This window comes from Mustela erminea, chromosome 4, assembly GCF_009829155.1.
Source record: "Mustela erminea isolate mMusErm1 chromosome 4, mMusErm1.Pri, whole genome shotgun sequence".
Lineage (NCBI taxonomy): Eukaryota > Metazoa > Chordata > Mammalia > Carnivora > Mustelidae > Mustela > Mustela erminea.
The window spans coordinates 90,088,441-90,111,729 of NC_045617.1; the positions used below are offsets into that span (position 1 = coordinate 90,088,441).

At 52.5% G+C, this 23,289-nt stretch overlaps 1 protein-coding gene across 6 annotated transcripts; it reads left to right on the plus strand.

Annotated features, from left to right (window-relative positions):
* Positions 1-3,575: 3,575 nt before the first annotated feature.
* ABCC10 (ATP binding cassette subfamily C member 10) lies at positions 3,576-23,289 on the plus strand. Of its 6 annotated transcripts, none has more exons than XM_032340065.1 (22): positions 3,576-3,687; positions 4,048-4,219; positions 6,427-7,645; positions 8,995-9,222; positions 10,393-10,549; positions 10,824-10,933; positions 12,209-12,288; positions 12,929-13,100; positions 14,252-14,350; positions 14,764-14,953; positions 15,686-15,763; positions 15,921-16,115; positions 16,546-16,699; positions 16,851-17,058; positions 18,788-19,131; positions 19,425-19,594; positions 20,085-20,245; positions 20,580-20,833; positions 21,802-21,947; positions 22,042-22,139; positions 22,376-22,488; positions 22,794-23,289. In XM_032340065.1, exons 2-22 carry the CDS (start codon positions 4,059-4,061, stop codon positions 22,954-22,956), a joined length of 4,500 nt encoding a protein of 1,499 aa, XP_032195956.1. In that variant the 5' UTR covers positions 3,576-3,687; positions 4,048-4,058; the 3' UTR covers positions 22,957-23,289. The 6 variants fall into 6 exon arrangements, with proteins under 6 accessions (XP_032195956.1, XP_032195957.1, XP_032195960.1 ...); XM_032340066.1 differs by lacking the exon at positions 3,576-3,687 and adding an exon at positions 3,704-3,801; XM_032340064.1 differs by lacking the exon at positions 3,576-3,687 and having other exon boundaries at positions 3,823-4,219; positions 16,869-17,058.

Consider the following 23,289-nt stretch of genomic DNA (forward strand, 5'->3'; position numbering starts at 1 on the left):
GAAGAATGAACTGCCCATACATACTACAACATTGGTGAACCTCAAAAACATTATATGAAGTGAAAGAAGTCAGATGCAGAAGGCCACATATTGTGTGATTTCATTTATATGAAAGGTCATCTTTGGGAAAGAGAAACCAATGATGGTTTGGGCAGCCCTAGTTCATATTGCCTTCCTAGTTCCTAGTCCCTTCCTAACCTTCAGACTAGCATCCCTTAAGTGACCTCTCAAATGGCGACCTGGCATGAAGAAGATGTGGGTGGGATGAACAGTAGCCATCCTTGCCCCCTTACTCCAGCAAACCACCCTGCTAACAACTGTGGAACAAAGGGCAAGGCAGAAAGGAGAAAGTAAGCCAAGAGGGGACCTGGAAAACAGAACCTATCTCCTTGGGAAGCTACCATCTGAGAGAATTCTTCATTCCTCAGAAGTACCTCTACTGCATTCTCTTCCCTCCCAGCCCCTCCTAGGTCCTCACCTGAATCTGCCCACACCCACTCCCACTATCTCTGTGAGTGCTTGGGCACCCATGGTCAGTTCTGTGAAAACGAATAAAGGAACCTCCTTCAAAATGGAACAGGGAAGCCACAAAGAGGGGGCTATCTTGCACCAGCACTCATGGAAAGATCTGAGCTTGCAGAGCTCAGGAGGAAGGAAGATTTCCTCCCGGCCCAACAACAGCAAGCTGCCTTGCCTTGCAGCCACATCAAATGCTCATTTTCCTCCAGTGGATTTGTGTTCAAAACCACCCCTTCCAGTTTTCTCCTTACCTCTATAAAAGGACACTCTCCTCTTCTGTTCTCTGTACTTGCCTATGGTTTGCCATCATTTGGGCATCCTGAACGGCATCTCCTCTGCTAGTCCTGAATAAGCTCATTTGCTGCTCCACAACCTTTGTCGTTTAATTTTTAAGGTGAACATTTCACATCAGATCTGGATATGATAAGTCTGAAGTCAGTTTTCAAAGTTGTAGAATCTTCCTTTAGCCATCCAGATTTTGGAGAATTGGGCCATCCTTGCACAATACGGAATATGAATTACCTAGTGACCAATGATTTTCTCTTCTCTCTCTTTACCTTGTATTCACATCTATCAGTCTCTCTGCTTACCGACAGCTCCCCACAGTAAAAGGAAGAAGACAAAGTTATACCCTTAGCCTCATTTTTTAGAAACTATGGTGTAAAATTTCTGTGGGAAACTGGCTGAAACTAAGGGGTTAAATGATACGGACTGGAGAAATCATTTTTTTCAAATGAACTTTCCTCCTCTGTGTTCTGGAAAAATGTAAATTATTTGGTTGTTTGTGACAGTCGGAAATTATCCTGCCAGTGGTGTGGTGTGACTCTTTTACCAAACTTCCTATTGAAAATGAGTGCATTAGAGAATTACACAAATGCAGGGGCCGAATTCTGTGGCACCTTCTTTAGATGGGCATTGGGAACTCGGGCTCTCCCTGTGTGCCTGAGCACCTAGTTGACCCTGGGTTTGGGCAGAAGGTGGCACAGGAGGAGTAATCTTTAAGTATGCTCCATGCTCAGTGCACAGCCTAACTCAGGGCTTGATTTCAGGGCTCTGAGATCATGGCCTGAGCAGAAATCAAGAATCTGATGTTTAACCAACTAAGCCACCCAGGTGCCCCACAAATCTATATTTCTTTCCTTCTTTTTTTTCTCTTTCTTTTTTTTTTTGAATTTAATCTTTATTTACAGGATACTGAGAGATAGGAGACGCCACATAGAAATAAGAAACCCACTGAGAGGAGGAGTTTCATACAGTTTGTACAGTTTGGAACTGATCAAGTAGAGTTTCACTGTAAAAAGTGCTACAATAACAAAACACATTTAAAAAGAGTTCCTAGTAGAGAAACAGTAAGACAAACTTCTACCAAACAGAGTATACTGCAAACAACTTCCTACCTCAACTGTACAATCGACAAGTTAAAGGTCCCAGGAGTGCGATCCTGAACTTGGAATGTATAGCCCTCAGAGGTAGTTTCTAGCACAATATTCTGATCTTCCTCCTCCTCTATGGAGAAATTCTTCTCAATCAAGTTCAATGAAGCTCTGTACACAGACCCGTTTTCATGATTTGTAGAGCTTCAGTTTTGCCCAGACCTCCACATTCTTCGATAATTGTACTAAGTTTCTCAGTTTCACCTAGTTTCTCAGCAGCCTGAAAGATGTTTGAAATGGCATCCAGAATAAGTTGGTATCTTTTGCAGTTAAGAGGTTCATCAAGGGCTCTATTATGCCACAATGAACAAGGTATACAATCTGTTCAACTGTCCCGCCACTTGTACAGTTGGTCAAAGCCCGGACAGCTTCCTTTTGTGTCTTAAATCCTGCCTTAGAGAGAACACCAACCAGGAATAGGACTAATCAATGATTCACAGCTTGATGTATGTGGTCTTGGAGATCAACTGTAATGTTTGACATTGTCCACGTGGCTTTCTTCTGAATATGCGTTTTGGGGCTCCTTAGCAGGCTGAGAAAGACGGCAAGTGCTCCTGCACCTATTACAACCTGAGTCTGTTCCTCAGTCCCAGTGACATTATTTCCTATGGCTCTTAGTGCAGGAGTCACAATGGGCAATTCAGTAGCTCCTAGAAGCCTCAGGGTACCTTGTTTCTGTTCAAAACTGCATTTCTTAATTTGTAAAAATAGGAACATTAATTCCTGACATTAGAGATACCAGGTTCCTTACTGAGATTAAGTGGGGTAATCATAGTTATTTGTTGAGCTGTTCTTCTTAGGGTGCTGTACATACTTTCATGAGGTACCAATACCATGGCCAACAAACAGACAATAAAACTTAAAGGAAGAAACTGCGGATGTAAAACCAGGTCTGTCTAACTACAAAGTTTGTGTTCTTCCACTGCTTTTCTAAAATTTATTTATGTATTGTGGTTCTACTCTCAGCAAGTCTCTTGCCCTAAACATTTTATTCAACCCTCTCATCAGTATTGATATTGCCCACTTTGCACGGACAAAAAACCCCTGAAGTTCAAATAGGTCAGGTAACTTCCCCAAAGCCATGCAGCCTTGGAGTAAAGAAGAAGATGGCCTAAGTGTCCCCAAGTGGCATTATTTATGTCCGTGTAGCACCCACATCTGGCTTCCCAGTTCGGTAAGCTTCTTCTTCTTTTTTTTTTTTTTTTAATTTGACAGACAGAGATCACAAGTAGGCAGAGAGAAAGGGGAAAGCAGGCTCCCCACCAAGCAGAGCTCGGTGGAGGAGTCTTGGATCATGACCCCAGCGGAAGGCAGAGGCTTTAACACACTGAGCCACCCAGGCGCCCCCCAGTTCGGTGAGCTTTGAGAGTAAGTGTAATGCATGTGCCTGCTAGTAAACAGTAGACAGATGGGAGCGCGTACTCTACCTGAGCGTGTATAAATGACTTTGCACTAGAGATGACATCAGTTCCTATGCAAATAAGGCAGCATAAAGCCGCTGAAGCACTACGAAGTGACTGCAGCCTCACGCCGGCTCAAAGAGACCGCGGGCACAGCAGAGAAGTGCGCACGCGCTCAGAAGCCCGGCGAGTGGGCGGGACGAACCGTGACTGAGAGGTCATTCCGCCTATAGGGGTGCCCGGCGAGCCAGGCTGGCACACTAACCCAGCAGCAGGCTCTTTTGAATTCACCAGTGCTCGGGATCTTGGGATCCGGTGGCAAGCAGCTCCTTCAGGTTAGACGTTCCGGATCTCTGGGGGCGGAGACACAAGGGGTGGCGGGGAGCGAGGCAGGTTAGGTGACCGGTCCAGAAATCGGCCAGCTCCGAGGAGCCAAACTTCCCTTTGCGGTAACGCGACCATGGGCGGGGTCTGGCCGCGGGGCCCTAGAAGGGGAGGTCCGGGTTCGGGGGCCGGGTTGGAGGCGGGGAGACCCGGCTGTCAGGGCCGACTGACACCAGCACGGCTTCCTGGTCAGCGTCCCCACTCCGCCCCACTGGGTGCCGTCTCCCACCCTGGACCTCGCCATTGGGAACCCGGATTCCTCCCTCTCTGGGAGGACCCTTTCCTCCCTCCACCCTCGGCTTTCCTCGCAGGTGAAGCCTCCATGGAACGGTTCCTGGCCCAACTGTGCGAGACGAGTGTGTCGCACCCGCTGCCGGTGTGGGAGGGGGACACCACGGGCCACTGCTTCACCCAACTGGTGCTGAGCGCCCTGCCCCATATGCTCCTCGCCGTGCTCAGTGCCTGCCACTGGGGCACTCCGAGGTGGGTAGAAGCAGGTGCAAGACATCTGTCCATGTGTACCTGCAGACCTCAGCCGAAACCCACATCTCCGCGGTAGTGTAGCCAAAATAGTGAGGTCTGTGGAGGGGGGCAAAAATAGAATAAAATCTGCGCCTTAGCACCTTGCAGAAATGTGGCTGTTTTGGGTCAAGTTACCTATCTTTTCTGAGCCTTATAGGGTTGTTGGGAGGTTTAAATCAGATAATGCGTTAAAACGTATAGCGCAGTGCCGGGTACATTTTTAAAGGCTGCATGCCTGGTAGAAAGCATCACAGCTGTAGATTTTCAGATGCCCAAGCACAACTGTCATGATTGGAGGCAAAACTGGGTGAACGATGTTTTTAGCCAAAAAGGATAGCTTGTGTTGTAGTTGTAGGACTAGTTCCTCACCACTTCCATCCATGAAAATTCCGTGTTCCCTAGACTAAGAGAAAGAGGAAGCAGTGAGTAGAAGAGAAGAGCAAATTCAAAACCTTAATTTTCCTGGGTTTGTGGCTCTAAGGTGCAAGTATCAAACTCACCTTGACTTTGTATCTATTTTCTGTATGGCTGGATATGTCTGAAGTTACTCTCACTCTGGCTACTGACAAGGCAGGAAAGACATCTAATCTTTGCCTTTTGAAGTCCCTAGTCTGGTAGATGGAATGTGTCCTTATCCAAGATGAATCGGGGCTGATGAATCCCTTCCTTGAGGAGAAGCTTGGGATCTGCTTGGTCTAGGGGAAATCCTGATTTGTCTTTTGCATAGAATGAGGCAGAAGTCTAGAGAGGATTAATCAGTTAGCATAGACATCTAAAGCCTGCTCAGAGGAGTATCTGTTAAAAATAGACACAGTGCTTCCAGGCACTCACAGTCTAAGGAGCAGGCAAGAAAGACCATCATATAATCAATAGAAATTACAGTTTTTGCACTTCGCTTATCAGACCTTTTGTACATTGCTGAAAGGCTTAGAGAGGTCCAGAATCTCAGACAAGAAAGGACCTGAGAGGCCTTTGGACCCAGATTCCTCAGTGCTCACCGTGGTGATGAGGGAAATGAAATGTGAGAGGGAAGGAAACCTTACCCCGGGGCATAAGACTGGTTGATGGCCAACTTGGGGCCTCCAAGGGCCCAGTGTTTTGTCCCCACATCTTAAGAAATAGGATTCTTAAAGGTTGACTTTTATTCCATTATAAACTGCTCCATATTGCTGTGATTAACTAGACTTTTTAGAGGAAATCCAAAGCATTCTAATCTAGGATTAAACTTTTTCAGTAACCCAGTCCTGCCAACAAAGGAAACAATAGATTTAGTCTTCTCATTATGTAAACCTTCAAGGCATTCTAATATTCACTGCTGCAGGTGTCTTACCCTGTACTTGATTTTTTAACATAGACAGATCACCCTTTTGTTGACTAAAAATGTTTTTTGCATGCCAGGAAGGTAGAGACAAAACTAAAAAGAAGTTTTTGTTTAGCAAATGGAGTCACAAGTATGATCTATACCATTTTCTACAAACGGTGGAAAGAGAGTAGAATATTCTGAAGCTTCATAAAATTTAGGCTATTGTATTAGAGTGTAGAAGCCTTATATATGTGAAGTTTTTATTCATCTAATAGTGCCTCGGGTGAATTTAAGGGTTTTTTTTTTTAAGATCTTAATTATTTAATTTGACAGAGCGAATGACAGCGAGAGACGGAACACAAGCAGGGGAGTGGGAGAAAGAGAAGGAGGCTTCCCACGGAGCAGGGAGCCTGATGCAGGGCTTGATCCCAGGCCCCTGGGATCATGACCTGAGCCGAAGGCAGACGCTTAATGACTGAGCAACCCAGGCACCCCTAAGGGTTATCTTAGGTCTATGCTTTTATGAACATGAGTTCTCATTTCTTGGTTGTTATCTGTATGACAATTTAGAATTTTTTTTTCTTATTAGTCTTCACATTCCATACATCCTTACTAAAAATTGTTAGTTTCTGTGGCAAAAGAATGATGAGAAATGGTACGGGTAGATTGGAAAACAGATTTCGGTTGTGCCAGGAAGATTTCCTGGAGGAAAAGCCCTGCATTTCAGGGTAAAAATGGGACAGAAATAAGGTGTAAAAGGCCGGGAAAGGAGCAGATTAGCTCTAGGTAAGTGAGTTATTAGAGGTGTGTCTGGCCTTCAGTCAGCCATTACGTGCCTTCTTTTCTTTTGCCCCCTTGTCCCTAGGAATCCAGATTACCTCCCGCACTGCAGTCCCGGCTGGCGCCTCCGACTCACAGCCTCCCTCCTGCTCTCCGTCCTTCCATTGCTAGACCTCCTTCCAGTCACTTTGCCACCCGGGGCAGGCCCAGGGCCCATAGGGCTAGAAGTGCTGGCAGGGGGTGTGGCAGCGGTCGCCTGGATCAGCCACTGCCTGGCCTTGTGGGCGTTGGCTCATTCCCCTCATGGCCTCTTCCGGGGACCATTGACCTTGGCTCTGGCTGCCTTTCTGCCGGCCCCAGCCCTAGTGCTTACCCTGCTATGGCATTGCCAGCGAGGCACGCTTCTGCCCCCACTTCTCCCAGGACCCCTCTCCCGCCTATGCCTTCTCATTCTGCAGCTGGCCGCGCTCTTGGCCTATGGACTGGGCTGGGCCATCCCAGGGAAGTCACGGGAGCTCTGGGCCCAGGAACCCCTCCTATCTCAGGAAGAGGAGCCTGAGGTAGCTGAAGATGGGGAGAGTTGGCTATCACGCTTTTCCTATGCCTGGCTGACACCCTTGCTGGCCCGAGGTGCCCGTGGAGAACTCCGGCAGCCCCAGGACACTTGCCGCCTCCCACACAGGCTGCGCCCAATCTACCTGGCTAGTGCCTTCCAGGCACACTGGCAGGAAGGGGCCAGGCTGTGGAGGGCCCTGTATAAGGCCTTTGGCCAGCGCTACCTAGCTCTGGGACTACTGAAGCTTGTGGGGACCATGCTGGGGTTCTCAGGGCCCTTGCTGCTCTCCTTCCTGGTGGGCTTCCTGGAGGAGGGGCAAGAGCCACTAAGCAATGGACTGCTGTATGCCCTGGGGCTAGCTGGTGGGGCCATACTGGGTGCTGTGCTACAGAATCAGTATGGGTATGAGGTACGGAAGGTGACACTTCAGGCACGGGGGGCTGTGCTGACTATTCTGTACCGAAAGACTTTACAGCTGGGGCCCAGACGCCCTCCTGCCGGGGAAGCCCTGAACCTACTGGGCACCGACTCTGAGCGGCTGCTCAACTTTGCTGGAAGCTTCCATGAAGTATGGGGCCTGCCCCTGCAGCTGGCCATCACCCTCTACCTGCTTCACCAGCAGGTGGGTGTGGCCTTCGTGGGTGGTCTGATCCTGGCACTGCTGTTGGTCCCTGTCAACAAAGTGATTGCCACCCGCATCATGGCCAGCAACCAGGAGATGCTACAGCATAAGGATGCACGGGTTAAGGTAAGGGCTGCTTAGGATTCCTCAGCAATCCAGAGACCCCACCTAGCATCCTGGTCCCCAGGTCCTCCCACGCCCAGTGCCTAAGGGTGTGAGTGTGTTCTAGGAGTTAAGAGCTCACACTGGAGAACGACATGGGTTCATATCCCAGCTCTTCCACTTACTAGTTTAATTAACTCAGATAAGTCTCTTAACCTCTTTGGGCCTCTGTTTCCTCATCTGGCTAATGACCATAACAATAGCTTGCTTTATAGAGTTGTCATGAGGATGGTATGAGGTAACTCTGGGTATGGGCCCAGTCACAAAGTAAGCACTAAATATGCATGGCTTGTTAGTAATACTGTAGCAGTAGCTCATACAGCCCTAAGCAGCAGCCCTGAGAGGTAGGAATTAGCCTGTCTTGGACCAAATGGGCTTTTAGTCTCAGTGTCTGGACCTCAGTCTTCTATCTCTTCATCTAGGGCAGAGCCCATCTCATAGCCACATGTGGAGAGGCCTCAGAGAACCCCGGCTACCTCCGAGGGGTGGGCTGTGGGGAAGGGAGTAGGTCAGTCTTCTGCCTGGGCCAGCTCTAGGTGTTGAGGGTCTGGCTGAATCAGTCTGGGTTCTGAAGTGACTGGGGGATGGCAGGCCTGGCAGTCCATACAGCATAGTTGTCAGCCTCTTGTGGGAATAACTCAGAGTGCTAACAGGGAGGCGGTCCCTCAGAGTTGGTTAAAGTCCAGGCCCTTTTCCCCTACCCATGATAGCTACAGACTAGGCTTCCAGTACTTCCCTGGCTTCTGGGCTGGGCATGTGTGAATGTGGGGATCCAGGAAGTTTCTCTAGCCCTTGCCCATCGTGCTGGACTCATCAGCCTGTCTGACCCTGGGCTGTGGTTGGGCTTCCTACACCTGTATGTTCCTACAGGAAGAATACCTGTCCCACCCAAGCCATGGGCCAGACTGGCGACTAGCTCCCAAAGCCCTCTGCTTCTGGGTTTGGGAAAGAGTTCTTAGTCCCTCATCTCATGGAAGGAGTGCTTTTACCCTGGTGTGGTAACCCTCCTGTACTTTCTACCACTTCCTCCCCTAGGAAGGTAGGGGGATTCCAGCTCTGACTTGGTTCCCGCTCTGGAGACACGTGGAGGAGAAGTAAAAGACTGGAAGGAGAAGAAACTCAGGGCTGAAAGGGATTTGAGGGCAGGATTTCCAGAAAGGGCTGAGATGAAGAAGGGAGGGGGCTAGGAAAGTACAGAATATCTGGGAGCTCAGGGTCCTTGGCTTCCTCTACCAGGAGCTCCTGTACAGAGGAGAATGGACACACAGTAGCAGGGTCTCCACTTCACACTGCCCTCTTGTCTCCATCCCTAGCTCATAACAGAGCTGCTGAGTGGCATTCGGGTCGTCAAGTTCTTCGGGTGGGAGCAGGCGCTGGGGGCCCGAGTAGAGGCGTGCCGAGCTCGCGAACTGGGGCGACTCTGGGTCATCAAATACCTGGATGCAGCCTGTGTGTACCTGTGGGCCGCCCTGCCAGTTGTCATCTCCATCATCATCTTCATCACCTATGTCCTCCTGGGGCACCAGCTCACAGCCACCAAGGTGAGGGCCAGGGGAGGAGGGGACGGCTGTAGGAAAGTGTGGGGAGAAGCGGCAGCAAGGAGACCGCAGTGGAGTCATGAAGTGGCCTCAGGCTCTTGGGGCTGCTGGGAAGGAGGATCTCTGGCTGCTTCAACCTTTCCCAACCCAGGGGGAATTCTCTGAAATTTCTGGGGCCTTGGATATATAACCCAAAAGAAGGAATTCTTTTTTCCCCCTCCCTTCCTCTTCAGCTTTAGCCCCAGGCTCCATGTTAGGTCCCCATATCCTCATTTTGATGACCTTTGGGGGGAAAAAAAAATCCATGATCCAGTGCCAGCTCTAGCCAGAGCCAGACGATGTTTGTACTTACAAAGTCTCAGAATGCTCCAGGACTGTGTGCTGGTTGAGCGGGAACCCGGATCTCTGGAAGAACATCTAGAATTTCTAGGGTCTGAAGCGGCTACCTTTGCCATCACTAACCAAGGAGTTTCCTGCCAACCCCTAAGTTCTGCTGCTGCCCTATTCTTGTTTTGCTTTGTTTTGTTTTTGTTTTTGTTTTTAATTAATTTATTTTTTTCAGAGTAACAATATTCATTGTTTTTGCACCACACCCAGTGCTCCATGCAATCTGTGCCCTCTCTAATACCCACCACCTGGTTCCCTCAACCTCCCACCCCCTACCCCTTCAAAACCCTCAGATTGTTTTTCAGAGTCCACAGTCTCTCATGGTTCACCTCCCCTTCCAATTTCCCTCAACTCCCTTCTCCTCTCTAACACCCCATGTCCTCCATGCTATTTGTTATGCTCCACAAATAAGTGAAACCATATGATAACTGACTCTCTCTGCTTGACTTATTTCACTCAGCATAATCTCTTCCAGTCCCATCCATGTTGCTACAAAAGTTGGGTATTCATCCTTTCTGATGGAGGCATAATACTTCATAGTGTACATGGACCACATCTTCCTTATCCATTCGTCCATTGAAGGGCATCTTGGTTCTTTCCACAGTTTGGTGACCGTGGCCATTGCTGCTATAAACATTGGGGTACATATGGCCCTTCTTTTCACTACATCTGTATCTTTGGGATAATTCTTCCCTCCAAGCCCCTGCCCCTAGGACCTTCACCCGCAGGCCTTCAGATGGCCTCTGAGCTTCAGGTGATGCTTCATCCCACTTCTGCCCTACTTAGGTGTTCACGGCCTTGGCACTGGTGCGCATGCTCATTCTTCCCCTCAACAACTTCCCCTGGGTGATTAATGGCCTCCTGGAGGCCAAAGTGTCCTTGGACCGGATCCAGCGTTTCCTTGACCTTCCCAGCCACAACCCCCAAGCCTACTATAGCCCAGGTAATGGGAAGCTAGAGGGAGAGCCCGGCGCAGGGTGAGGAGGGGACTGTAGCCCCGAGGGAGCTGTACACAGGTGCTGGCAAGAAGAGCCAGAGGCAGCAGAATCCAGGCAGAGCATGTGGGGGAGAGTCCTCAGACCAGGATGAAGGCTGAATTAGCCCTGGGCTGGTAGATACAGGACAGGCAAGACAACAACACACTCCTGGTTAACCTTCCCCAAGTAGTGAGACTGTGCCTTAGAAACCCATGTTAAGTGGTTTTTTTCCCTCTTCAGATCCTCCCACAGAGCCATCTACAGTGTTGGAGCTGCAAGAAGCCCTGTTCTCCTGGGACCCAGCTGGAAGCAGCCAGGAGACCTTCATCAGTCACCTTGAAGTGAAGAAGGTTTGTTGGTTAGACCACATTAGGGAGTCCCCAGGTGAATGGGAATGGCAGACTCAGTGACAGGTAAACACGCCTGGAGCCCGTCATAGCTAGATGGCCTGCATCTCGACAAGGTACCAAGGGGAAGACTGGAGGGGCTCTGGTGAGCAAGTTCTACACTCCTCTCTGGACCTCATCCCACCTAGCACAGTGCTGTCAGAGTTGTTTGCTCTCTCCCCAGTCTTTAGACAGCTATATATACACCTCATCCCAGCCAACAATTATGGCTCTCCATTGTCCTGAGGCCAGAAAGTTCAGAACAGACCCCAGAGCTTATTCAGCATCTGCCTCAGGCTGGGGACCAGGGGAAAGGCCCAGCAGCCTCTTCTGAGAAGGATTTTGCAAATGGGGTCGCTAATCCTCTGTTTAGCCTGCTAGAAAGGGATCACACCCTGTGACTCACCGCATACATCGACAAAGAAGCACTTGAAAGAATATTCCTGGCAGGACAGGGACTCCTGATTACCCCAGGCCTGAGTTTTCCTTCTCCCCTGACCCCTGTCCAACCCTTTGCCCCACAGCTCAACCCAGCGTTCTCCAGTCTCTACCACATTTGGCTCACATTTCTGGCATGGGCTGTATATTTTGTTTTTCTTCTTCGTTCAGGCAAGACAAGGCTGGAATTTTTCAAAGGAATTTTACTAATGTTGTCAGTTGGGGCTTTTTTGGATCGAAGTCATAGAAACCCACTGAAGCTAGCTTAAGCAAACAAGAATTTATAAGAAGGCTATAGAGATGAATTGCAGAATCCAAAGGCAGGTGTGCAGCTGGATCTCAGCAGCAGCCCAGAACCGGGACTCGACTCGTAGAGCTCTCCTTCTGTCTGCTTTCCTCTGTGTCTGCCTCATGCTTCTCTTTTGGTGGACCCACTCTTCACTGGGCAGAAACGGAGACTGCAGAGAGCCTTCCCACACACACGCTACCGCCAGAGAGAGGGAGAATTCCCAGGAGAGGGTCTCAGCTTGCTCTGGTGCCCCCTCGGAGATGGGTCAGTCCTGGCTAACAGACTGGGGACATCACAGTCAGAGCTTCTGAGAACCCCACCTGTTTCTAGAAAAGCACTGTACTTCTCTCGGTCCTGCATGGTGTCACTGAGTGAGATACAGCCCAGCCTGTGGGCTGGAGAATTCTTTCCTTACAGACTAACTGGGGCCTAGAGAGAAGCTTCTGTGGAAGGGTTGGCAGCCCAGGGCCTCAGGAGGGAGACCTGATGCTTACTGTCTGGCTTCCTTGCAGGGTGCCTTGGTGGGCATCGTGGGGAAGGTGGGCTGTGGGAAGAGCTCGCTGCTGGCTGCCATTGCTGGGGAGCTCCACAGGTGAGTAACCTCTAGGGCCCCCTGTCCTCCACTTTGACCTTCAGCAAACACTTGCCTAGCCCCTGCCATGTGGTGGACGCCTTTTTAGGATCCAGGGATGCCAAGGGTTAGAGATGAACAAGACCTTGTCCCTGTCTTGGGAGAGTTTTCAGTCTGGAAAGGGGAAGGCAGTTAAGACTGAATTTTCATAATCCTCACACCAGAGTTCTGTGAGTGTATAATAGTAAAGAAATAAATGGAAACATCCCGCAAAATCTCCTTTTTCGGAAAATGTAGTTACACAGGGAGGGATCCAGGGAGGAGCAGAGGAATGAAGGAGGGCCTTCTTACTTTATAGCGAGGATGAGTGAGTGCAAGGTGGTGACCATACTCTCCTCTGAGCTTCTGAGCACATCCAGATCTGACAGCCGCTTGGCTGTAGCCAAAGAGCAGTTTCTTCCCTTCCTCGTCCAGAATGAGCCCGCAGTCTCGTTAGGGCCCCTCAATCCCAGGGGCTGCCAATCCAGAGACCCAGGTGACATGAAGGGGGACCTGACATAGAAGATAGTCTGGAGAGGCTTCTGGGAGGCGGGGGTCTGGTTATGGAGGGACCAGTCAGGAGCTGCCCTCCCCCCAATGCTGCCGGCCTGGCTCTCCACAGGCTGAGTGGGCGGGTGGCAGTGTGGGGGCTGTCCAAAGGCTTTGGCCTGGCCACCCAGGAACCCTGGATCCAGTTTGCCACCATCCGAGACAACATTCTCTTTGGGAAGACATTTGATGCCCAGCTGTACAAGGAAGTGCTCGAAGCCTGCGCCCTCGGTGATGACCTCCGTGTGAGTGCCGGGCCCTGAGACCTTCTGGCTGCTTGCTTCTCCGTGTCCACAACACCTCAAGTCAGAGACTCACTTCTCTGGGAAGCGGTTGCCTCTACTCGTGCACCGTCAACCTAAGACTGGCTGTCGTCAGGTTCAGCCCTCCCAGAGTGTCCAGCATGTGGTTCCCCCTTCTGAAGAGGACCCAGAGGGATGGCAGTGATGGGGTGTTCCACACAGCAGCTAGGGGAACTCCAAGGCCTCTAGACTAGGGTCCCCTCATAGGATTTAGCCCTGTGTAGGTTGGGCCAGTGGTTCTGATTCAAGAGGCTTTCTCCTACCTCCCACTGGGGAGGCTTCAGAGAGTCAAGGTTGTTCTCAGCAAGTCCATTAGATCCCCCGCAACCAGAGTACTAAATTTAGGAGGATGAGATTCCAGACCTCACCTATGGCTTCCCCACTCAATCCCCATGTCCCCTGCAGGACTGTCCCCACCACTGCCCTGTTCAAGTAAATGGGGGACTTCCCTGGAAAAGGGGAGCTTTACTTTGACTAGGGGGTACCCTGTGCCCATGTATCATTTGTTTCTACAGCAAGCATTTCTCAAATGCCTGTCGGGTACTGGGAATGGCTCTAGGCATTAAGAAAAGAGGTGAATTACCGAGATTTTCCCTCAGGGGAACTCACTGTCTGGTAGACCAGAGGTGCTTCCACTGGCATGGGTCCCCCTGAGCGAAGGAGACCATTCCTGAGGCCACACGAAGGCTTGGGGTACACTCCTTGTGTAAAGAACTATGACAGCTTTCACATTGGATTTTCCCATCCTCATCCCAGCCTTTAGAAAGGCAGGGCAGTGAGTGTGACAGGGTGGTGAAGAATCTTGATTTACATCCTCCTAGCTTACTAGCTGTGGAACAACCGGGATCAAGGTAGCCCCTTGGAACTCTGGTCTCATATGTGAAAGAGAAATCATATCAGCTTCATAAGGTCATCATGGCGATCAGATGGTCGGAATTACAGATGATCCCCTGTGGCTTGCTTACCCCAAATTCAAGTCCACTCTCCTCAAGCTCCCTCGATCTCTTGAACCCCTCCACCTCATCCCTGCAAAGGGAGAAAGTAGAAGGTATTGAAGAGTCCTTTGGCCAATGCTGGGGGCCCTGTCCTACCAGATCCTGCCTGCTGGTGACCAGACAGAGGTCGGGGAGAGGGGTGTGACCCTCAGCGGGGGACAGCGGGCCCGGATTGCCCTTGCTCGTGCTGTCTACCAGGTAAGTTAAAAATGGGAGAGTCTGCAGCCTTGGAGTGAGTGGGGGAATGGGAATATTTTCATCAGCATCTGGTTTCTTTCTCCTCCCCCCCCCACAGCCTCTTCACAGTCATGAAGTATTGATCCCTTGGCCATCCCATCTCCCTTTTGCAGACTGAAAGCAGAATTAAAGACCCTTTCAAAAATAAAATATGACTTGAAATGCTGGGACCCAGCAAAGCTGGAGCCCTGGTCTTGCTTGACTAGAGGGAAGTTCACCTTTAAGTTCTCATTTGCTTCCCTAGTACTCTAGAGGTAGCCCCCAGAGTCCCTCTCAGCTATCTTCTCTGCCTCAAGATGGTGTCCTAGGAGAGGTCTGGGTTCTGACCAGTGGACGTGGGACTTGGTGCCCGTGGTGTCCCCACCTCTTCCTAGGAAAAGGAGCTCTATCTCCTCGATGACCCTCTGGCCGCTGTGGATGCAGACGTGGCCAACCACCTGCTGCACAGATGCATCCTGGGAGTGCTGAGCCACACCACCAGGCTGCTCTGCACCCACCGGATTGAGTACCTGGAGAAGGCGGACGTGGTGCTGCTGCTGGAGGCTGGGCGCCTTGTCCGGGCTGGTAACGTGGGCTGCCAGACAGGGGAGGAGGTCTGCCCAGATGTAAAAGGGGAAGAGGGACACATGAACTGTCAGATGTAGACTCTGCCACCCCCTCCATGTGTGGCCTGGGTCCTGGCATTCTTCTATCTCACGGGAGACCCTATCCTCCCTTCACGGAGCAGGTGTGGGGCCACAGAGAGGAGAGAAAGGAGCACACTGGTGAAATGCCAGGGGATCTGGGACTTGGGCTGTGTGACGGACTGTGGGAACACTGATGTCCTTAAAGAAGAGACAGCAGTCAGGTTTTGAACAGTCTTTTTATTAAAAATACAAACAAAAATAAACAAGAAGCCCACCTCTGATGGATTATTATCCAGAGGGACATGATTGTCTGCGAGTTTGGGGAAAGAAACAGAAGGAAGTGAGGCTCCAGCAGAGCATTAGAAATGTGAGGCCTGAGAAGAAAGCTCTGCAATAAGGAGAGGGGACTCTGGACAGAGTGCTCCTGGGTGGCCATGTCTCCTTATAGGGGTGAACATGTTCCATCTGAGCTGTTTGGACTGCAGACATGGAGAGATGGGCATAAGGGTCCTGCTCAGAGTCTGGAGGCCCAGAGCAGGGTCCTGCTAGGGAGGGTCAGGGAAGGGGTCCAAAGAGAATGGAAGGTGGATTGGCACACTCACCGAGAGAGGCAGACTATATAGTGTATCCCCAGGACAGCCCCTGCAGTGATCTCCCTGCTCCCTTCCAGGACCTCCCTCTGAGATCTTGCCATTGGTCCAGGCTGTCCCCAAAACCTGGGCTGAGGATGGACAAGAGGCTGACTCAGGTATGGCTCAGGGCTGAGGAAAGTGCTTGCCCTTTCCTCCACCACATTGGAAGGATACGTTGTCCCCAAAGCTCCCCGGCCCATCTGAAACCCTGAGGTTTAACTGTCATCCCACACACTTAATCCACACTCTGCCCCTCTCCTCCTCTTCTCACAGCCACAGGGCAGTCAGTTGGGAACTTGGAGAAAACAAAGGAGGGTCTGGAAGGGGAAGAGAACGCATGTGGTCGCCTGCTACAGGAGGAAAGCAAGAAGGAGGGCGCCGTGGCCTTGCAGGTGTACCAAGCATACTGGAGGGCCATGGGCCGGGGCCTGGCCCTAGCCATCCTCCTCTCATTGCTCCTCATGCAAGGTAGGATGAACCCCAGAGCCCCTCATCCCACCGCAGCCCTAGGTCCCCATCACAGCCAACACCTTGTACTAAGGGCTACAGAGCCCTGAGCCTCCCCAGGCATGGGCAGCAGCTGGGACAAGAGGCAGGCCCCCCCTTCTGAGAGAGTCCCAGGGGTGTCCTCTTTGGCCATCTTGCGATCAGCTCCCGCAGCTAGCTCCCACTCTACAGATTCCAGATCATGTACCCCTCAAAGTTAAAGAGTGATGGGCCCAGAAAGGAAGTACACACTAGGGGCATGGGAAGACATGGGAGAGTGACAGAGTAGGGAGGGCCGGGGCAGCTGAAGAAGACTGGAAGCCAGAGTCCAGGGCAGATTAAGGGGGTGTTTGGATGGAACAAAGGAATGAGTAGTCTCTCTCACAGTTTTCCCCTCCCCATCCCCACCCAGCCACAAGGAACGCTGCTGACTGGTGGCTCTCCCACTGGATCTCCCAGCTGAAGGCTGACAAGAATAGCTCCCAGGAGGCTTCAGGCCCCACCAGCCCAGGATCCACAGGGCTCCTCTCTGCCCAGCTTCTCCTCTTCTCCCCTGGAAGCCTCTAGTGAGTAGCTGGGCTAGAGCAGGCCTGGTGTTCTCAGAGGGGTTGCCAGGCAGGGATTGAGAAGTGGGGGACAGATATTCCAGGGGTATGTCTTCTAGTGGGGAGAGCTGGTGTGGGACCCCCAATGGGCCCTACTTTTGGTTACCCACAGCCCCTCCTCACCCCCCAGCACTTCAGTGTTCCCACTGCCGAAAGCCGCCCCCAACAGCTCATCAGATGTCCGTTTCTACCTCACCATCTATGCGACCATCGCTGGTATCAACTCCCTCTGTACCCTCCTCCGGGCAGTGCTCTTCGCAGCAGGCACCCTCCAAGCAGCCGCCACCCTGCATCGCCGCCTGCTGCATCGGGTCCTGCTGGTGAGAGGATGGTTGGGGGAATGGCATGGGGGAGCTCCAGCGGGACCCCATCCTACCTCCTAGTCCTCAGGACAAGACAGCCCTCACAGGCAGGTGCAGCACTTGGCAACTGGAGACCTGGAGAGGCCAAGAGCAGAGCAGCTGCCTGGGTTCACACCCAGCTCCTTTGGCCTGTAGCTTTCTCATCTGTAAAATAGGGAGAAGAGACGCTTGCCCAGAGTCACTTCCATTTGGATGTCAAGTGCAGAGGCCTGAATTACTCACCTCTTATTCATGGGACATGGGACATCCATTAGATCATTCAAGATCCCTTTTCATTTTATTTATTTATCCATTCCCTTCTATCTACGTACCCTATTTCCCTCCTTTCCTTGTAGGCAACCATTCTAAGTATGCTTAGTATGTATCGCTGTGTTGTGTTGTGTTGTGTTGTAAAATGCCTGTTTTGTGTGCCAGTGTTTTTATAAATGGCATTCCATTTCTTACAATATTATGAGGTTTAAATTAATTAGGTCCTGGAAAGTGCTTAGGATAGTGCCAGGCACATACTAAATACTCAATTAGCAATTATTATTAATGATGTCATTATTATTATTATAAAGCCTTTTCTTGTCCATTATCCTTTTTTTAAAAAAATTTTTACTTTTTAAGCAATCTCTACACCCAGTGTGGTGCTCAAACTCACAACCCTAAGATCAAGAAATCAGTCTAACGACTGAGCCAGCCAGAGGCCCTTCTTATCCATTATCTTATCACTGTCTCATGATAACCCCTTGAGGTAGGTACTGTTATCCCCATTTTACAGATAAGAAAACTGAGGGTCTGAGAGTGACCTGGGGAATGCTAGTTCTGTGGATACCCAGGCTGGGCACCTTCCTGTTGCCTGTCAGGGAGCAGCTGCCCACCATTCTGCCTCTCCTCCAGGACCAGGGCCTCTTCAGCCTGTGAAGGTTCATTTCTTATACATTGGCATTAAGAGGTGCTTCCAAAAGTTTTTTGCCCAAGTCCCCTGCCCTAAGAGGATTGTCCCCAAAGTATAGGCAGAGAGCTGGGAGCTGGAGAAGGTGAGGAAATGGACATGCTGTCTTTGAGATGGGCGCTCCCAGTAGCAGTCTAAACAGCTGGCGGCTGCTGAGCCCTGAACTCTATGCCAGGCAGACTGTGCTAAGCACCTATGTTGTCTATGTGGCTTTCAATCCTGCCAACAGCCCTGGGAGCCACTGTTGTGTTATCCTTGTTTTTGAGATGAGAAACAGGGGCCTTTAAGAGATGAAGCTCCCTGCCTGGGGTGTCCTATCCAGTAAGTGGCAGGACTGGAATTTGAGGGGGAGTCTGAGTCCCAAGTCTGCATGCTAAGCCATAAGATCACACTAACAGGCTGCTGTTTGTCTCCGGGCCATGGGGATGATCCCCCCGACCTCTCACTAACCCTCACTCACTGGCCTCAAGTCCCCTTCTTCTGGAGAGAGACGGGCCCCCTGCCCTGGAAAGAGGAGTAGGGCCTGTTCAGCATGGAGGTACAGGAATGGCCAGCATGGCCACTCGGAGTCACCACAGGCCAAAGGGATGGCAGCATCTCCGTCTCTGCCACCCTCGGATAGCCTCCCTCGGAGCACCTCCCCCCATCCCCTCTCTGCCACTTTCCTCCTTTCCGAGTCTCCACTTTGGGCTTCTCCCCCTAGGGCCATCCCCAGGCCCGGCCCTGGCCCACCCGCACCTCCTCTCGCAGGCGCCAGTGACCTTCTTCTACTCCACACCCACGGGCCGCATCCTCAACCGCTTCTCATCGGATGTGGCCTGTGCCGACGACAGCCTGCCTTTCATGCTTAACATCTTGCTGGCCAACGGCGCTGGCCTGCTGGGCCTCCTGGCAGTGCTGGGTGCTGGGCTGCCCTGGCTGCTGCTGCTGCTGCCGCCGCTGAGCATCCTCTACGACCGTGTGCAGCGCCGCTACAGGGTCTCCTCGCGGGAGCTGCGGCGCCTCAGCAGCCTCACCCTATCGCCCCTCTATGCCCACCTGGCCGACACCCTGGCTGGCCTCCCTGTGCTCCGGGCCGCGGGGGCCACCTGCAGGTGTGTGAGGTCTGGGGGTGGGGACAAGAGGACCCTAAGAGGAAGGGCAGGCCCAGGTTTCCGAGAAGGGTGGGGCGGGGCGGGGCCGGCAAGTGCCCTGGGCATAGGGTAAGGAAACAGAAGATGGGTTGGGGGAGGCCGGCAGAACACGGGCCCTCTGTACCCTGTGGTCCCCCCACAGCTGTTTCCTCAGCTCCAGGAAAGCCAAGCTCTGCGGGAGGGGGCCTGCATGGGTCCGTGCGTGGCTCCATGTAACGATGCCGCGGCCTCATTCCTCTCCGGGCCCCTCCCAGGTTTGAGGAGGAGAACCAGAGGCTCCTGGAGCTGAACCTGAGGTGCCAGTTTGCTGCGGGCGCCGCCACGCAGTGGCTGGACATCCGACTGCAGCTCATGGGGGCCGCAGTGGTCAGTGCCATTGCAGCCATTGCCCTGATGCAGCACCAGCGGGGCCTCGCCAACCCAGGTGACACCCCGGGGCCCCACTCTCACCTCAGAAGCGTGTCGGCTCCCCACTCCCCGACCTTTCCCTGCACTATCCCCCCAGCATTGCACCTCCCACCCAGGGGTCCTGTGAGGATGGGTTGTGATGATCATCACCCCCATTTTAGGGTTGAGGAAACTGAGTCCCAGGGAGAGACTTGCCATGTATGGGGGGTCTGAGACTCAAACAAGTCTCTGGATCTTCACCCCTTCCCTGCTCCACCCCATCCCGGCACTCTACCCGGCCCATCTTCCCTGGCTTTCCCTGGAAGTTTCTCCAGGCCCATGGCCCTCCCTTGTAGCTCACCTCCTGGGGTCCCCGTTGGGGTCCAGGCATCTTTCTGCTTCTCTGCTGCCTTCCTTTACATGCCCATGGTCCACAGCTTGGAATTCTCCTGTTCCACCCCATCCCTGCTCCCACATGCATCCCGGTGGCCAGACATCCCCTAGCAGCCTGTGCTCATCTCCACTAGGATTGGTGGGCCTGTCACTGTCTTACGCCCTGTCCCTGACGGGTCTGCTCTCCGGCCTGGTGAGCAGCTTCACGCAGACAGAAACCATGCTGGTGAGCGTTGAGCGACTGGAGGAATACTCCTGCGACCTGCCCCAAGAGCCCCAGGGCCAGCTGCCGCGGGTAGGCCTGCACTCCCACCCTGCACCTGGGCCCCAGAACCCCAGGGGACCCTCCTGACTGTCCTGCCTCCCCTAGTTCCTGTCCTTTTGCTTCTCACTATTTTTCTAACTTATCCCTTCTCATGTCACCAAGTGATCCCACACTCTGCACGGTGTCCCTTGTCTTCATATCCATTGAGAGAGCCTCACCTCTGCGGCACATGCCCTTTCCTCTTGTGCCAACCCTTTCTCCTTATTCTCCCCTTTTTTCTATTCCCCATCACCCTTCCCCATCCTCGCGTCTTCCGCCTTACCCGTATCCCTCTCTCTCTCTCTCTCATCATGGACCACACCAGCTGGGCCTCGGCTGGCTGACCCAGGGGAGTGTGGAGTTCCAGGATGTGGTGCTGGTGTATCGGCCAGGACTGCCAAATGCCTTAGATGGGGTGACCTTCCGCGTACAGCCTGGAGAGAAGTTGGGCATCGTGGGCCGCACAGGCTCTGGCAAGTCTTCCCTGTTGTTGGTGCTCTTCCGGCTGCTGGAACCCAGTTCGGGGCGAGTGCTGCTGGACGGTGTGGACACCAGCCAGCTGGAGCTGACTGAACTCAGGTCTGAGGGAGGGAGATGAGGGGAACCAGACTACTGGCCCTTGGAAGAGGGTCCAGCTTCCCCCCCTATAAAGCCTATATAGGAAGGCTTTATATCAACTCAGGGTGCCCGGGGCCAAGGCGGGGCAAGATGGAGGACATCAGGTGAGGACAACAAGCCACTAGCGCCTGGGGCCAGACTCATAGCTGTAGTCTCAAGGTTACAGTCTGACCCAGGCCTACCTTTCCAGCTTTGCCTTATACTTCTGCTCAAGAGCACCAGTCACTGTCTCCTGAACCAGAGCCTTCCAGGGGCAGCACCCCCGTACTGATGCCCTCAGCCCTGAGGCTCGACAGGCAGTGCTTGGGACAGCTCAGGACCTGGGCCCGTTGTCCCTGGCCACAGGTGGCTTCTTCTGGGCCTAACCGTCTCCCTACCCCCACTTCTAGGTTTATCCTGTATCATTTTTGCTGAGTCCCATGACATGCATGAGATGGGGCAGTTCTGTCCTAAAGCCCATTTCTGATTCCAAGGCCCAGCCCTACCCTTCCTGCCTTTTCTTCTCACCTGTGGTGGCTTTACCTTACAGCCCAACCATATAGTTCCTCAGGACCCAATTCCAGGCCCGCCTCCGACCATGAAGTGTCCCCTCCCCTTTCATGCTCTGGTCATTCCTTGCCACTGCTGCCCCAGCAGCTGCTGGAGTCAGGCCCCTACAGTTTAGCCCACTCCTGTTCTCTGTGTTTTGTACCTCAGTGAGATATAAGCTCTTTAAGGTTAGAGTCAAGGCCTTTGGTGTCTTTGATATTGCTTGTAGCACTGGCACAGTTCTAGGTACATGGCTGACCAACTGGGGAGCAGGGGGCAGGGTCTGCTCAGATCTTACCCTCAAGCTTTCCTGGAAATGCCTGCTAAAAACCTGTGCTAGGAACAGAAGTGGCCACATCTTCCGTGTAGACCCCATGTCCTGCCCCCTCCTTACCTCCTAGATCCCAGCTGGCTGTCATCCCCCAGGAACCCTTTCTGTTCAGTGGGACTGTTCGGGAAAACCTGGACCCCCGGGGCCTGCATGAGGACAGGGCTCTGTGGCAGGCCCTGGAGCAGTGTCACCTGAGTGACCTGATTATGTCCTTGGGTGAGTATGAGGTTACACTGCAGGGTGGAGGAGGGAGCAGGGAGGGATCGGGGAGAGTCCTGGGATGTGGGCTTGAGGCTGCTGTGCCTTGCAGGTGGTCTGGATGGTGAGCTGGGCGAGGGGGGCCGGAGCTTATCCCTGGGGCAGAGGCAGCTACTGTGTCTGGCCAGGGCTCTCCTCACGGATGCCAAGGTAAGGCAATAGGAAAAGACATTCAAGAGGGCAAGGAAGTAGGCCGGGGACGGCCAGGATGAAGAAGTGGATTAGGGAGAGGTTTCAGGGGACTAAGTTAGTTTTCCTTTCAGAGCTAGAGGTGAGGTGTTGTAGGCTGGCTGGGCTGGGCCAGGAGGTGGGGACTGGTGCTTGGGTAGGAGTTAAGGCTAACCCTCTTCCTCCCTCCCCTCCCCAACCTCCTCCACACGTTCCAGATCCTGTGTATCGATGAGGCCACGGCAAGCGTGGACCAGAAGACAGACCAACTGCTCCAGCAGACCATCTGCAAACGTTTTGCCAACAAGACAGTGCTGACCATTGCCCACAGGTGTGCAAGTGTCCAGAGGGAGAATCTAATTAGGGATTACAGTGACATGAACCCAGAGCCTCCGTTCCTTTCAGAGACCCCCAGGGGTCAGGGTATGAGGGATTCCAACCCCCCAATGAATCTCAGCTCCTCATTGTCCAGGTCCAAGTATATCTGCAGTCTTCCCCTAGCACAGAGCCAGGGGCTAAAGCCTGGGGGGGCAGCCCTGTGTTGTCCAGGGGGAGGAGAAGAGGGAAGAACAGGTCAGCTTTCTTCTTTAGGGCCTTGACCTCCATCCACTGCACTGACCACCTTCTCTCACACAGGCTCAACACGATCCTGAACTCTGATCGGGTGCTGGTGCTGCAAGCAGGGAGGGTTGTGGAGCTGGACTCCCCCACTGCCCTCCGCAGCCAGCCCCACTCACTGTTCCAGCAGCTGCTACAGAGCAGCCAGCAGGGATCCCGCTCCTCTTGTGGAGGGTCCTGAGCCTGACCCCCCTGTCCTACAGAGTCTCCCCTCTGTGTTAGCCACTCCTGACCAGGTGCAGGGATGCTGGCTGTTTGTTTACAGTCTCCTTGGTGGCTCTACCTCTCCCTCACTTCCCAGAAAGGAAGAAGGCACCCTGGGTTCTTCGTTGGAATCCATGTTCTCTTGGGGTGGGAAGGGGCTGGGGGTGGGGCAGAGGCCTGAGGCTTCTTCAGAACCAGGCCTCGGCTCTGGCCCTCTCACAACTGGGACTCTAGGCAGGTGCACTTTCATAGTTTTATTTGATAAAATTTCCATCTTACATCCTATGTATTAAAAAAATAATATTTCTAG